This window comes from Salvelinus alpinus, chromosome 9, assembly GCF_045679555.1.
Source record: "Salvelinus alpinus chromosome 9, SLU_Salpinus.1, whole genome shotgun sequence".
In the NCBI taxonomy this organism is placed as follows: Eukaryota; Metazoa; Chordata; class Actinopteri; order Salmoniformes; family Salmonidae; genus Salvelinus; species Salvelinus alpinus.
In genome coordinates, this window is record NC_092094.1 from 83,148,878 (window position 1) to 83,162,242 (window position 13,365).

Below are 13,365 nucleotides of genomic sequence, written 5' to 3' on the forward strand. Positions count from 1 at the left end.
ATCGCGAGATCTTGGCCAACAACCTCCTTCCCTCAGTAAGAGCATTGAAGATGGGTCGTGGCTGGGTCTTCCAGCATGACAACGACACGAAACACACAGCCATGGCAACTAAGGAGTGGCTCCGTAAGAAGCATCTCAAGGTCCTGGAGTGGCCTAGCCAGTCTCCAGACCTGAACCCAATAGAAAATCTTTGGAGGGAGCTGAAAGTCCGTATTGCCCAGCGACAGCCCCGAAACCTGAAGGATCTGGAGAAGATCTGTAGGGAGGAGTGGGCCAAAATCCCTGCTGCAGTGTGTGCAAACCTAGTCAAGAACTACAGGAAACGTATGATCTCTGTAATTGCAAACAAAGGTTTCTGTACCAAATATTAAGTTCTGCTTTTCTGATGTATCAAATACTTATGTCATGCAATAAAATGCAAATTAATTACTTAAAAATCATACAATGTAATTTTCTGGATTTTTGTTTTAGATTCCGTCTCTCATAGTTGAAGTGTACCTATGATAAAAATTACAGACCTCTACATGCTTTGTAAGTAGGAAAACCTGCAAAATCGGCAGTGTATCAAATACTTGTTCTCCCCACTGTATGTCCGTTATGTTTATGGGGGGTCAATTAAGGAAGACATCCTTTTCTGCAAACCACTGGAAACCAGGACAACATGAGAGGATATTTTTTAAGTACTGGACAGCTTTGTGACATCAAATGGACTTTGGTGGTCAAGATGTGTTGGTGTCTGTACTGATGGCGCAAAAGCCATGACAGGGTGCCTCCCGGGTGGCGCAGTGGTCTAAGGCCACCAGAGAGGCCACCAGAGACTCTGGGTTCGAGCCCAGGCTCTGGTCGCAGCCGGCAGCGACCGGGAGGTCCATGGGGCGACTGTCAGAGTCGTGTGTATAGGTGGCAGGGAAGTCAGGCGCAGGAGAGTCAAACGGAGTGTAAATGGAGTCTTTTAATATATGTCCACTTAACATGCTCCAAACACGAAAATGTACATACATAAAATAAACATGGGTACGAGGACCCGTCGCGCACCTATACAGCAAGAAACAACACTGACATAAAACAAGGGGGTTAAATACACAAGAGGTAATGGATGGGATTGAAAACAGGTGTGTGGGAAGACAAGACAAAACCAATGGAAAAATGAAAAATGGATCGATGATGGCTAGAAGACCGGTGACGTCGACCGCCGAGCACCGCCCGAACAAGGAGAGGCAACGACTTCGGCAGAAGTCGAGACAGCGACGCACAATTGGCCTAGCGTCGTCCGGGTTAGGGAGGGTTTGGCCGGTAGGGATATCCTTGTCTCATCGCACACTAGCAACTCCTGTGGCGGGCCGGGCGCAGTGAACGCTGTCCAGGTCGCTAGGTGTATGGTGTTTCCTCCGACACATTGGTGCGGCTGGCTTCCGGGTTTTATGCGCGCTGTGCATGGAGCATAGCCAGATAACATAGGGTAGGTTAGGCCAACTCATTTTCTGTTCTTCTGAAACACATTTTCTTCATATCATAATGTTTCTTTAGCCCTGACTAAAATAAATAATGGATATTAAATTGCTGTTCCAAAGGCGTGCATCTGCGGCTTGTACGCATGGAGGCCTGGAGATGCTAAAGGTGTTTCAGTTAATTAACGGTCAATTACAATGAGACCGGCAGACTTTTTCATGACAATAACCGGCTGACAATTTCATGACTGCCACAGCCCTACTCAAGACAAAATTAAAATACACTCAATCAATCAGAGTGGTACGAGTAAAGATAACTCCTGGCATCATATCAGAGGTGAGAACATTTTTCAGGTCCTGTACCTGAACAAGTGACATGTCGTTGCGCAAATGTTTTATTTTTCAGGAGTGAAGAACAGCCACTGAGACTGATACCAATGTGGGTCCCATCTGTCCTGCTGCTTGCCAAGATAGATCAACAGCTGGATCCCTATTGATACAGACACCACTGCATAGCCCACCCACTGCAACAAGACAACTAATTAGGTCACATTTGCACTTACTATCTATCAGCACGTGTATTCTCATAGGAGCCATATATTTATTCTGACAGTCGATACATGGCAGCAGCTTGAAAGCATATTGATGCTAGATTTATTCTTGACTAGAGGAGTCCAGATTCAGGTAAGAATAACAAGAGCCACTGAAACTGCACCATTCCCTTGTCAACAGACTGAAGAGGAGCCAAACAGGGCCTGTGTTTTCCGAACATAGTAGAAAATGAGATAAACAAAGACCTGGCCCGCTGCCCAATAACCAATAGTGCAGCAATAATGCAGCAAGGACCACAGTGCATTCTGATCACTGATAATACTAAAAACAATACTCATGATGCACATTGACATAGGACTAATGCTCTTGCAGGGGCTTAAACTCTCATCCTAGTGCTAACCATGCTCGACCCTGTCTAGCTTGAAAAAGGTTATTCACTGTTTTGCATATCTAATAAATTAACAACATTTTGTTGTCTTGCCGGTGACCTTCTGGCAGGGCTCTTCATTGTAAGCAGTGAAAGATGAACGTGTACTAATGAAAACAGGAACTAGTCCATGACTCATTCAGAGCGGTTGTTTCTTAGAAAAGCATGCTCCCCTCTCAGGCTGGGCTACAGCGGAGCTTCGTATTTGGGCTGTGCCACGTGGACTCTGGCTATCTGCCAAGGCCTTTCCACATGCCTCGCCAAGAGCTCTGCGCTGCGAGAGCTCTGGGGTCTGCCGTGCGGAAGCACCGGCTGAGTTCCTCTCAGTCAGACAGACGCTTTGCCCAGCCATGACCCATAATCCTTCTCCCCGCCTCGCAGACAGAGGTGTGAAATGCAGATGTAGCCTGTCAGCACCACCTGCACAGTGATGCCTGGACATAGAGGTCAATCCAACAGCAACAACCCCTTAACCCCACACTAATCAACCTACAAAGACATACACTGCAGCCCACACTGATCTCTCTCAGAGTCCCTCTAGTTACTAGAGACCTGACTGACATAGAAAAACATATACACTTAATATTTTTTTTTTTTAAGAGGACAATGTCGTTTCATATACTGAGTGAACAAGAATATAAACGCAACATGCAACAATTTCAACGATCTGACTGAGTTAAAGTTCATATAAGGAAATCAGTCAATTGAAATACATTCATTAGGCCCTAATCTATGGATTTCACATGACTGGACAAGAGCCCACCCACTTGGGAGTCAGGCCAAGCCAATCAGAATGAGTTTTTCCCCACAAAAGGGCTTTATTACAAAACAGAAATACTCCTCAGCACCCACTCAAATGATCCCGCAAGTGAAGAAGCCGGATGTGGAGGTCCTGGGCTGGCATGGTTACACGTGGTCTGCGGTTGTGAGACCGGATGGACATACTGCCAAATTCTCTAAAACGACATTGGAGGCGGCTTATGGTAGAGAAATGAACATTACATTCTCTGGCAAAAGCTCTGGTGGACATTACTGCAGTGAGCATGACAATTGCATGCTTCATAAAAATTTGAGACATCTGTGGTATTGTGTTGTGTGACAAAACTTCACATTTTAGAGTGGCCATTTATTGTCCCCAACACAAGGTGCATCTGTGTAATGATAATGCTGTTTAATCAGCTTCTTGATATGCTATACCTATCAGGTGGATGGATTATCATGGCAAATTAGCTTTTTGTGCGTATGGAAAATTTCTGGGATCTTTTATTTCAGCTCATGAAACCAACACTTTACATGTTGCGTTTATATTTTTTGTTCAGTATATATTTACATCTTTCAAATGTCCTAGTTACAATATTAGCTTGTGTCGAAGTTGACCTTTTCCTTCCCTCACACAAGAGTTCAGCTTTTACAACAGCATGCTGGATCATCAGCAGATGACATTCTGATTGCTGGACATTCCTGAAGTATTAGAAGATGTACTCGTGGGTCATCTGGACTTTATAGTTCCTTCCTGGGGGAACTGAGGGTGGTCTGGAGCAATCATTGTTCCGTAGATCAAAACCTCATGGCTTATCTACTACCCAAAAAGAACATGGAATACAATATTGCACAAATATTATGTCTTATAACAGGCATGCAATACAATTAAACCATATGTAAAGCTTGGAGGAAATTATAGTGTGTAATCCTTTTGAAGTCTTGCATGGGTAAAATGTTCTAAACATTTCTCGGCAAAGGAGGACCTATACTAACGTCAGTTGTAATCTATTGCCTCTGTGTTTATGCTATTCTCTCACCAACACATCCCAACCCATCACTTCAGCTAAAGCATAGGGAGACATTGGAGACCACTAACCAACGACAACCCCCCTTTAGACCCTTCAACAATATGAAGTAGAGAACTTTAGCCAAAGAATGACGCACATGAATAAGTTGAGAAACTTATAAGGCACCTCGGAGGTTTGTGGTATATTGCTAATAGGGCTGTTCTTACACAGGACGCAACGAGTGTCTGGATACAGCCCTTTCCCGTCGTATATTGGCCATATACCACCAATCCCTGAGGTACCTTATTGCTATTATAAACTGTTTACCAAAGTAATTATAGCAGTAAAAATTTATATTTTGTCAGCCAATCAGCATTCAGGGCTTAAGAACAGCCCTTAGCAGTGGTATATTGGCCATATACCGCACCCAGTTAGGCCTCATTGCTTAATTATACAATGACGTTTATTAAAGGACACAGATTGCTGAACAGAGAGCAGTGTCAGTAGTTAATGTATAGCTGGCCAGGGCCATACATTCAGACAAGTAGTGACTGCAGGGGAATGTGATCATTTCCTGTCCTACTGCTGAACGAATGGCTATATCTATAATATTATTACAACTGTATCAGGCAAGGCAAGTAACTAGGGAATGGATTCCCATAAAGTATTGCCTGCTTTAGGCTATTAGAAGGCATATTTTAAATAGCTTACAGTGCCTTTGTTTCTTAAATCCATGTATCATTGTATCACTAGTATAGGCCCAGGCCTATATCAATCTTAACATCGGAATAAAAAAGAAAACAAAGTTAACCAAATAAATAAACACCAGTGTTCCTGTGGATAACACCAATGGGAAACTTGTTTATAAAGAGCCTATAAACCTGTTTGATGGTAATTACAGGCTAGGGAAGGGAAGGGTGTGGAGTACAGTCGCTTTACCCAGGCAAGAAACATTAAAGTGCCACCAGATGACATCTCACTGCTCCCAAGGCCAAGCTCTCTTTACCATCCTGTTTTATACTTTATCCTCAAATTAAGGTTGATACCAGACCATAGGTTGACCGCCTCATCTCTTGCCTTGGTCGTGCTAGTCTAAATGGCTTGGTGCTCAACTGTGTCAGATTGGTTTAACAATGTGCAATGTACTACAAGTTGGACTTTAAAACTAAAGCAGATGCCCAGAAACAGAACATACCTTTTGTATTGTTGCCTTTGGTAGTGTTTTTAATATATCAAGGAGGACATTATCTTCTAATATTAAGGCAAAGAATTCTACTCCCATCTTCCTATTGGCAAAGGATTAGAGGAACTGATATTGTTCTGTTGAAATCTCCACCGGCCCCATTTTGTCATATAATTTACTCTAGTCCTATTGAGGGCAAGGCACACAGTGGGTCTTGGGAAAGAAAAACAAACACAAGTGCTCAAAACGTGGAACAAAACACCTCCTCATACAATGTTCTAGGTCATTCTAGGACTAAGGAATATTGGTGATTGCTTGAGAGATGACACTATCTCCAAAGCCTCGGCGGGATTTGTTAGTCCTGTAGCGATGGCATAGCAAGACGGGCTAGTACACATTGCCAAAGCTGCTAATGAGTTTTAAGATATCAAATAAGCTGAGTTTGCAAAGTATAGGCCTAGTAAACACTCTGCTCATGTGGTGGTCAGCAGGGCGTTTTCTGTGTTGGTCTCTGACTCACCATTCAGTGCAGTGAAACCATAGGTTTCTTCAAAACCCACAAAGTGACCTCATAGCCTTATAGCAGAAATAGCCTGCCAGCACACAACAATAGCAATGCTGCAGTTACGAGGCAAACGTTAACAAGGCCTTGATATTCTTGGGGGAAAGATCAGGTGCAATCGCAACGGTCACTAAGGAAACTGTTCCATAGTCAAATCCCACTGCATCTGCTGCCATGGTGACCACCACTTTTGACCAGTACATTCTCTACCAGCCACCTCTTGCAGGAATATCATGTGCTATAAGGATATGTAAAAGCTGCACCACTCAACAGCTGATGCTCATAACTGAGTCCCCACCTCTAGATTTAACATGTGGGTGGTACACACATTCCCACACAAACACACTAAGGGGCGGGTGCATATACAGTAATGATAGACAGCCATGTCCACAGCTTCTTAGGACCACATCCTATTTGCAACAAGGTGAGGTTAACTATATGTTTATAACACAGGTATGAGATTGATATGAAACATGGCCACTTTCTAGAATAAAAAGCAAAAAATGGAAGGGGAAAGAGTTCAGGGCCTCTCTTATGTAAGCCCTCCACCTGAGACAGGAGACACCCCTGCCGTGAAAGGGCCATTTGACGGATGTTTCTTAGAGTCTGGTTCATGAGCCATTTAACAAAATGGATTTTCAGGAATCCATGCATCTTTCATTGAAATCAGTACAATATCCACCAAGGCCTGCATGCCAGTGTTTTACATTAGAGTGGAGGTATGTATAAAAGAGAACTTCAAAATCAAACGTCAGCCTCAAGTAACTCAACTTGGGCTAGGTGCACCACTAAACTAAAGGCTGCATGTCTGACTACAAACCAGGATGTAGATAAGACCACCCTAACTAAGATATGTGTGAGTGGTAGAAGAACAAAAAAAGGCATTTAAAATGTATTTTCTGCCTTGGTCTGAGACACCGGACTCCAAAATAGTAAAAAATATCATAATGATGAGATTAAGAATACAATTAAGGAGACACTATTCCACACCATCTGCATGTAGTATGTTGCAACTGTATGCCCAGATGCCTCTAAATGAAAGGGATAAGGTTGTGCCATGTGTGGGGCTGGCACTTCTCTATGTTGAGCAGCCCTGTCATTAAGCTCTGGGCATGATGGGGTGTAAACTCTTAAACAGTTGCCTCTTCCATGTCAAATGTAGAAGGTCATCGATCTGAAATGAGATTGTTCCAACAGCAATCTGTTCGTTGAAGGTTAACATGTGTTGTTCAAAAAGACACACTATGTTTCATTTTGTATAGTGTGAGCAAGGAAGAACTTTCCAATAAATAACTTTTCCCGATAACTTGGCGGTGTGTGTACAGCACGTAAGCAGGTTACTACAGTGCATCCAAACGGTTTCAATTAGGAGTCAGAATCGTGCAAGCTACTGCCGAGAAGAAAGGCAACCACAAAACAAAAGCATATAATTTTACGACCACCATTGGATTTACCGCCACTGAGGCAGAATGAAGGGCTGGTGTATATAGTGATTTAGAGAGCTTGGGACTATAACATTCTATCTGCCAAAAGATGATTCTGAGATAATTGGCTTTAAAGTTCCGAACCCTCATTAGTTTGAATGGTGTCAGCAATTTTTATATTGTATTCTTTTGAACTTAACATTAATTGGGGTTTTCAGAGTACTATATAGGTAGAGAACATTGAACAGAACATGTCAATAGCAAAAATTGGACAAAAATGCAGACAGAACCTTATAGTCCCAAGCTCTTGATTTATTGACACTGTAGTCCAGCTTTAATGCGCATGCCATAACTGTGACCATAGCTTCAAGTCCCTGCCCCCTCAGACATGGCAATCAAACTGCTAAAAACTATTTTATGGGCACAGCCGCTTGCAACATCACACCGCATATATTATTTTTACCTTTCGAAATCAAACTTTGCACGTCACATTTGGTAACTAATATTCTTTGAATGGTTGAAAAGATCTAGGCCTCTGGTGGGAGCATGATAAAAAGTCAAATCGGACAGGCAGAGATTCATCTACACCTCTCCAGCACAATAAATACTCAGGACATTACAAAATACAACGTGAACTTGACATTGAAAAGCTGGGATTCCATGGCCATTCTTTTTCCAAACTGTGATCCAATCAGTGACAGAATTAAATGATACCCTAGATGCTCAAAATTCTTATCCTAAAACACTTTATGACTTCAAAAACATCTTCCCCAGGAACACAGCCTCAACAGAAGACACTGATGAGGATGCCATTTGGCCTAGTGAATTTAGCAATAAGGTTCTGAGATAATTCTGAGTGAGCTCATGTCTGGGAGAAGTCACTAAAGTGAGGACAAAAGATAATCTGGTGCCAATACAATGAACTTAAATGTCCTCAAAAATTGTATTTACCGATGGGGTATCAATACTGATTATGACTATTGTTGTCTTTTATTGTGTTGATTCCTCTTCTGCAAAGACCCAGTAAACAAGGAGAGCCACATGAGTCATGCCTTGCTCCTCAACAAGCTCAGTCTCATCTACCTAACCTGAAGAAAAAGTACAGCTTCTACTTTCCTAATGTAGAAGCTGAATAAATTAGCCTTATTATTCTGTCATTGAAATTCAAATCTAAGATAAATGATATATTCAGTGATGAAATGGTAAACAGTTTGAGAGTTGACTTTAAAGTCGCTCTGGATAAGAGCGTCTGCTAAATGACTTAAATGTAAATGTAATGAGCAGATAAATGACCATGCCACTCCAGAACAGTACGTTCAAACAGCACACAAGGTGTCACGCCCTGGCCTTAGTTATCTTTGTTTTCTTTATTATTTTAGTTAGGTCAGGGTGTGACATGGGGGATGTAGGTGTTTTTGTCATGTCTAGGGCTTTTTTATGTTTATGGGGCGTTGTCTAGTCTAGGTGTTTGTATGTCTATGGCTGCCTAGATTGGTTCTCAATTAGAGGCAGCTGTTTATCATTGTCTCTGATTGGGAAGCATATTTAGGCAGCCATATTCATTGGGTAGGTCGTGGGTGATTGTCTATGTGTAAGTTGCCTGTGTATGCACTTGTCATTATATAGCTTCACGTTCGTTTGTTGTTTTTGTAAGTCTGTTTAAGTATTCTTTGTTTCGTTATAATAAATAGAAGAATGTATTTATATCACGCTGCGCCTTGGTCCTCCTCTCTTCATCCAAACGACGAACGTGACACAAGGAGATGTTGGAATCCTCATGTGAATCAATGGACACAATGTTCCTCTTCCATTGTGGTAGTTTTATGAAGGGAAATCGTTCCCATCATCCTTTGCCTCAAACCCAGATTTTTTTAGATTTGCATATACTTTGCTGTACTGCATTAGCATGGGTAAGAGCCAGATAGATTTGTGCATGCAACATATGAAAAGTGAATGAATATTTATTGGGCAATTCACAAGCTCAGTCTAGCAGAAACATAAAGTAGCCTACAATTTGCTGATGCTCAGACAAATGTTTTTTTTTTACACTTTACAAGGGGTAAACTATGCAATTCTGTTGCATTTAGCATGGGTGTTGAGGAAATATGACTCAACATGAGAGTACTAAAGTTAGGGTGCAAACTAACAACACAAAATCACAAATTTTCCCATTTTATGAAAGCGGGTCTGCCTGAGGTTCAATGAACAAAGCTTTTACAAGAGTCTGTAGTTGATGTCCCACTGTGTTGACCATGTTATGAGTCTTAATGACCTTGGCTCTTTGCAGGTAGAGATGGTGTTTTGAGTAGTTAATGGCACCTTTGTGAACCCAGACCTATTAGGAGGTAGACATTTGGGCTGTGCAGTACATACCTGGGCCTGGGGCAGACTGTGGTCAGGGTAGGGGCTTCGCACAGACAGGAAGTCTTCAACAGGAAGGAGAAGCTGCAGTCTGGAGTCAATGTGAATTAGCTGGTCTCGTTCTGTTGGTTCGGGGGTGTAACCCTCACCCGCTTGCACTGGAGCAGCCCACATGTCTCCCTAGGAAGAAGACAACATATAGACTGTAGTATATGACAAGCGGTCCCTCCCTCCAAGTAGCAAGGGCACAAAAATGTCCCCCAAATAACAGCAAAAGAAAAAAGGTTGAGCCCAAAAAACAGACTCTCAACAGAGAATTCTGTCAGAAATACTTGGCAAACCCTATATCTTCAAAACTGGACCGAAGCCATGTCCAAGTTAAATCTACCCTCCAGTTATTATTCAAATATAACATTGGACTATTTGACCTCCCATCCAAACTACTGTCACGAATGACACACTCTTTACGAAAGGTACTCTAAATACAACTCTTTCTTGCACCCGGAATTCGCTTTTGGAGAGAAGACAGAATACTGGTCACTGCCCCATGGGTCTTGCCAAGAACTCTCCAAAATGCCAAATATTTAACAATTGCCTCTGCCTCACAATGAGTGACTGTCTCGTAAGGCTTACATTATATCATATGAAACAGCAGGTGGATGGTGAGCTCATTTTGGGCCCAGTAATGAGCTAAGACTTGTCCAGCAGCCCTACTGCTAAGCTCAGAGATCTCAGTAGCGGCTCCACAGAGAGAGCCAAACCCTTTTACGCTATGATCTCAGTGCATGAAGATGAGTGAACAGGAGAATATTTTATCAACAAACAGAGCCATAAAGCTTCCACTACCAACTAGCACAAACAAAAGACTTCAAAATGACCCATCTGAATAACATTATAACCCATTAGTTATATGCCCAGTTACAGTTGTTTTTTGTGTGTGATGACTTCGTGATAAAAAGATGTAGTAATATAGTCGACCAATCGAATGTGAATACAGTAGAATGATAGAATGTGAATGTAAAAAGAGGACAGTCTAATTGCTAGGAGCACAAATTGACACATTAACAGACAAATCAGTCAGCTACTGGATGTGCGGCACAACAGGATTTATCTAGGAGGAGACATGATGAAACAGAGCTATCCAGGGTCCTGGACACACTATTCATTTATTTATACTGTTGAGGCATAGAGAAGTTGTTCTTCAATACCCTGTATCAAAAAGCCTATATACTGTATTACTGTACCTATGATATGTAAGATTAATTTAAGGAAAAACTACAGCCAAATCTGAGGAACATTGTGTCCTGTCCTACACTGAAAACACAGTGGGACCTGAGGTAGGCCTAAGCGATTCACTTTCTAAAGAGAGAAGTCTTCCTGTGTTTATGGAAAGGCAGCCTTTCAAAGAGCACTCAGTGTGATACCATGTTTATCACCCCAGGTTTCTAGTACAATATGCAGTTGAGGATTGTACTAGTAATGGAGGAAAGGCCATCATGAAAGTGTTTCAGGAGGAGAGACACAGACGCAGCGCTATGGCCTGTAACTGATTATGAGTCCTACTTGGCCCTGCCAAGTTCCCTGTCTGGGTGCACTTGCCCACATGGTCACTGTGGATTCCTGACTATCAACATGAAATATGTGCTCCCTATTCAACAGCCATTCATAACAGCACTCCACGCAATAACAGGAAGTCTAATTCTAACCAATAAAAGACCCCAGCATCTACATGTATGCTCCTCTCGGTTAGATATCCGCCACGTAATTACAGCAGTATTGTTCTAAAAAGTAAAGGAAACCATCATAAATACAGCAGCCAGACTTCAAAACGTTGGCAAGATGTTCCAGGGATGCATGGCAGTCCGGGTCAGACTAAATGGTACAGTATGTGAGAGAAGTGCAAGTCTAGGTCCTCTCATCAGACGGGCAACGGGCAAGGTTCATCATAACTGACCTGAAAATGCAGGCTTCGCAGCCACAGCTGCCAGCTAAGCCATTAGGGGAAAATTGCACCTGAAAATCAACCATTTGAAGTTTATAGGGTGTGGGTCAGTGGGTGGCTGCAGAACAGAAAACTGACTGCTCCAGGTGGCAAACACTCTCACAAATGATATTAAACATAGGAATACAGGGGGCTATTCAAATGCACCTGGCACTGCATAAGTACAGATTTTCTGCACATACGAATAAACCATAATACTGAATAAGATTACTGTCTGATATTCAGAAGATGTGGCAATCCCTGTGACCTTTGCATGGCACATGACATCTGGTAAATAACGACTATGGGGAGTCAAAATCAGCTACCGTTGCTGCCAAGTAGTCATTGTTTCAAAACATGCATATGGGCAATTTCATAGTAACAGAGTGATGCAGACTCAGATATTTTACTTTGGCTTGTTTAACTTTGCAACCATTGTGTTTAGTTTGACATACATTTTAAAGTGAAAAATCTGAGTCTCAGCATCACTCTGTTACTGTGGATTTGCCCAAATCTAAACTACACTACCGTTCAAAAGTTTGGGGTCACTTAGAAATGTCCTTGTTTTTGAAAAAAAAGCAATTTTTTTGCCAATTTTTTCAAATTGATCAGAAATACAGTGTAGACATTGTTAATGTTGTAAATGACTATTGTAGCTGGAAATGGAAGATTTTTTATGGAATATCTACATAGGCGTACAGTGGCCCATTATCAGCAACCATCACTCCTGTGTTCCAATGGCACAGTGTGTTAGCTAATCCCAGTTTATCACTTTAAAGGGCTAATTGATCATTAGAAAACAATTTTACAATTATGTTAGCACAGCTGAAAACTGTTGTCCTGATTAAACAAGCAATAAAACGGGCCTTCTTTAGACTAGTTGAGTATCTGGAGCATCAACATTTGTAGGTTCGATTACAGGCTCAAAATGGCCAGAAACAAAGGACTTTCTTCTGAAACTCGTCAGTCTATTCTTGTTCTGAGAAATGAAGGCTATTCGATGCGAGAAATTGCCAAGAAACTGAAGATCTCATACAATGCTGTGTACTACTCCATTCACAGAACAGCGCAAACTGGCACTAACCAGAATAGAAAGAGGAGTGGGAGGCCCCGGTGCACAACTGAGCAAGAGGACAAGTACATTTGAGTGTCTAGTTTGAGAAACAGAAGCCTCACAAATCCTCAACTGGCAGCTACCCTAAACATAGTACCCACAAAACAACAGTCTCAATGTCAACAGTGAAGAGGCGACTCCGGGATGCTGGCCTTCTAGGCAGAGTTCCTCTGTCCAGTGTCTGTGTTCTTTTGCCCATCTTAATCTTTTATTTTTATTGACCAGTCTGAGATATTGCTTTTTCTTTGCAACTCTGCCTACAAGGCCAGCATCCCGGAGACACCTCTTCACTGTTGATGTTGAGAGGTGTTTTACGGGTACTATTTCATGAAGCTGCCAGTGATCAACTTGGATTAGCGAACACAACATGCCATTGGAACACAGGAGTGATGGTTGCTGATAATGGGCCTCTGTACGCCTATGTAGATATTCCATAAAATATTCCAGCTACAATTGTCATTTACAACATTAACAATGTCTACACTGTATTTCTGATCAAATTTTCGTTATTTTAATTGACTTTTTTTTGTTGCTTTTCTTTCAA

General features: G+C 42.0%; 1 protein-coding gene across 2 annotated transcripts in view; it reads right to left on the minus strand.

The window, feature by feature from the left end:
* The window catches only part of fsip1 (fibrous sheath interacting protein 1), a 52,584-nt gene that overhangs the window by 26,338 nt on the left and 12,881 nt on the right, over positions 1–13,365 (minus strand). For both annotated transcript variants that reach the window (XM_071327463.1, XM_071327462.1), the window contains exon 9: positions 9,739–9,906. In XM_071327463.1, the coding sequence (XP_071183564.1) occupies positions 9,739–9,906 (168 nt within the window). The remainder of the gene's footprint in view (positions 1–9,738; positions 9,907–13,365) is intronic.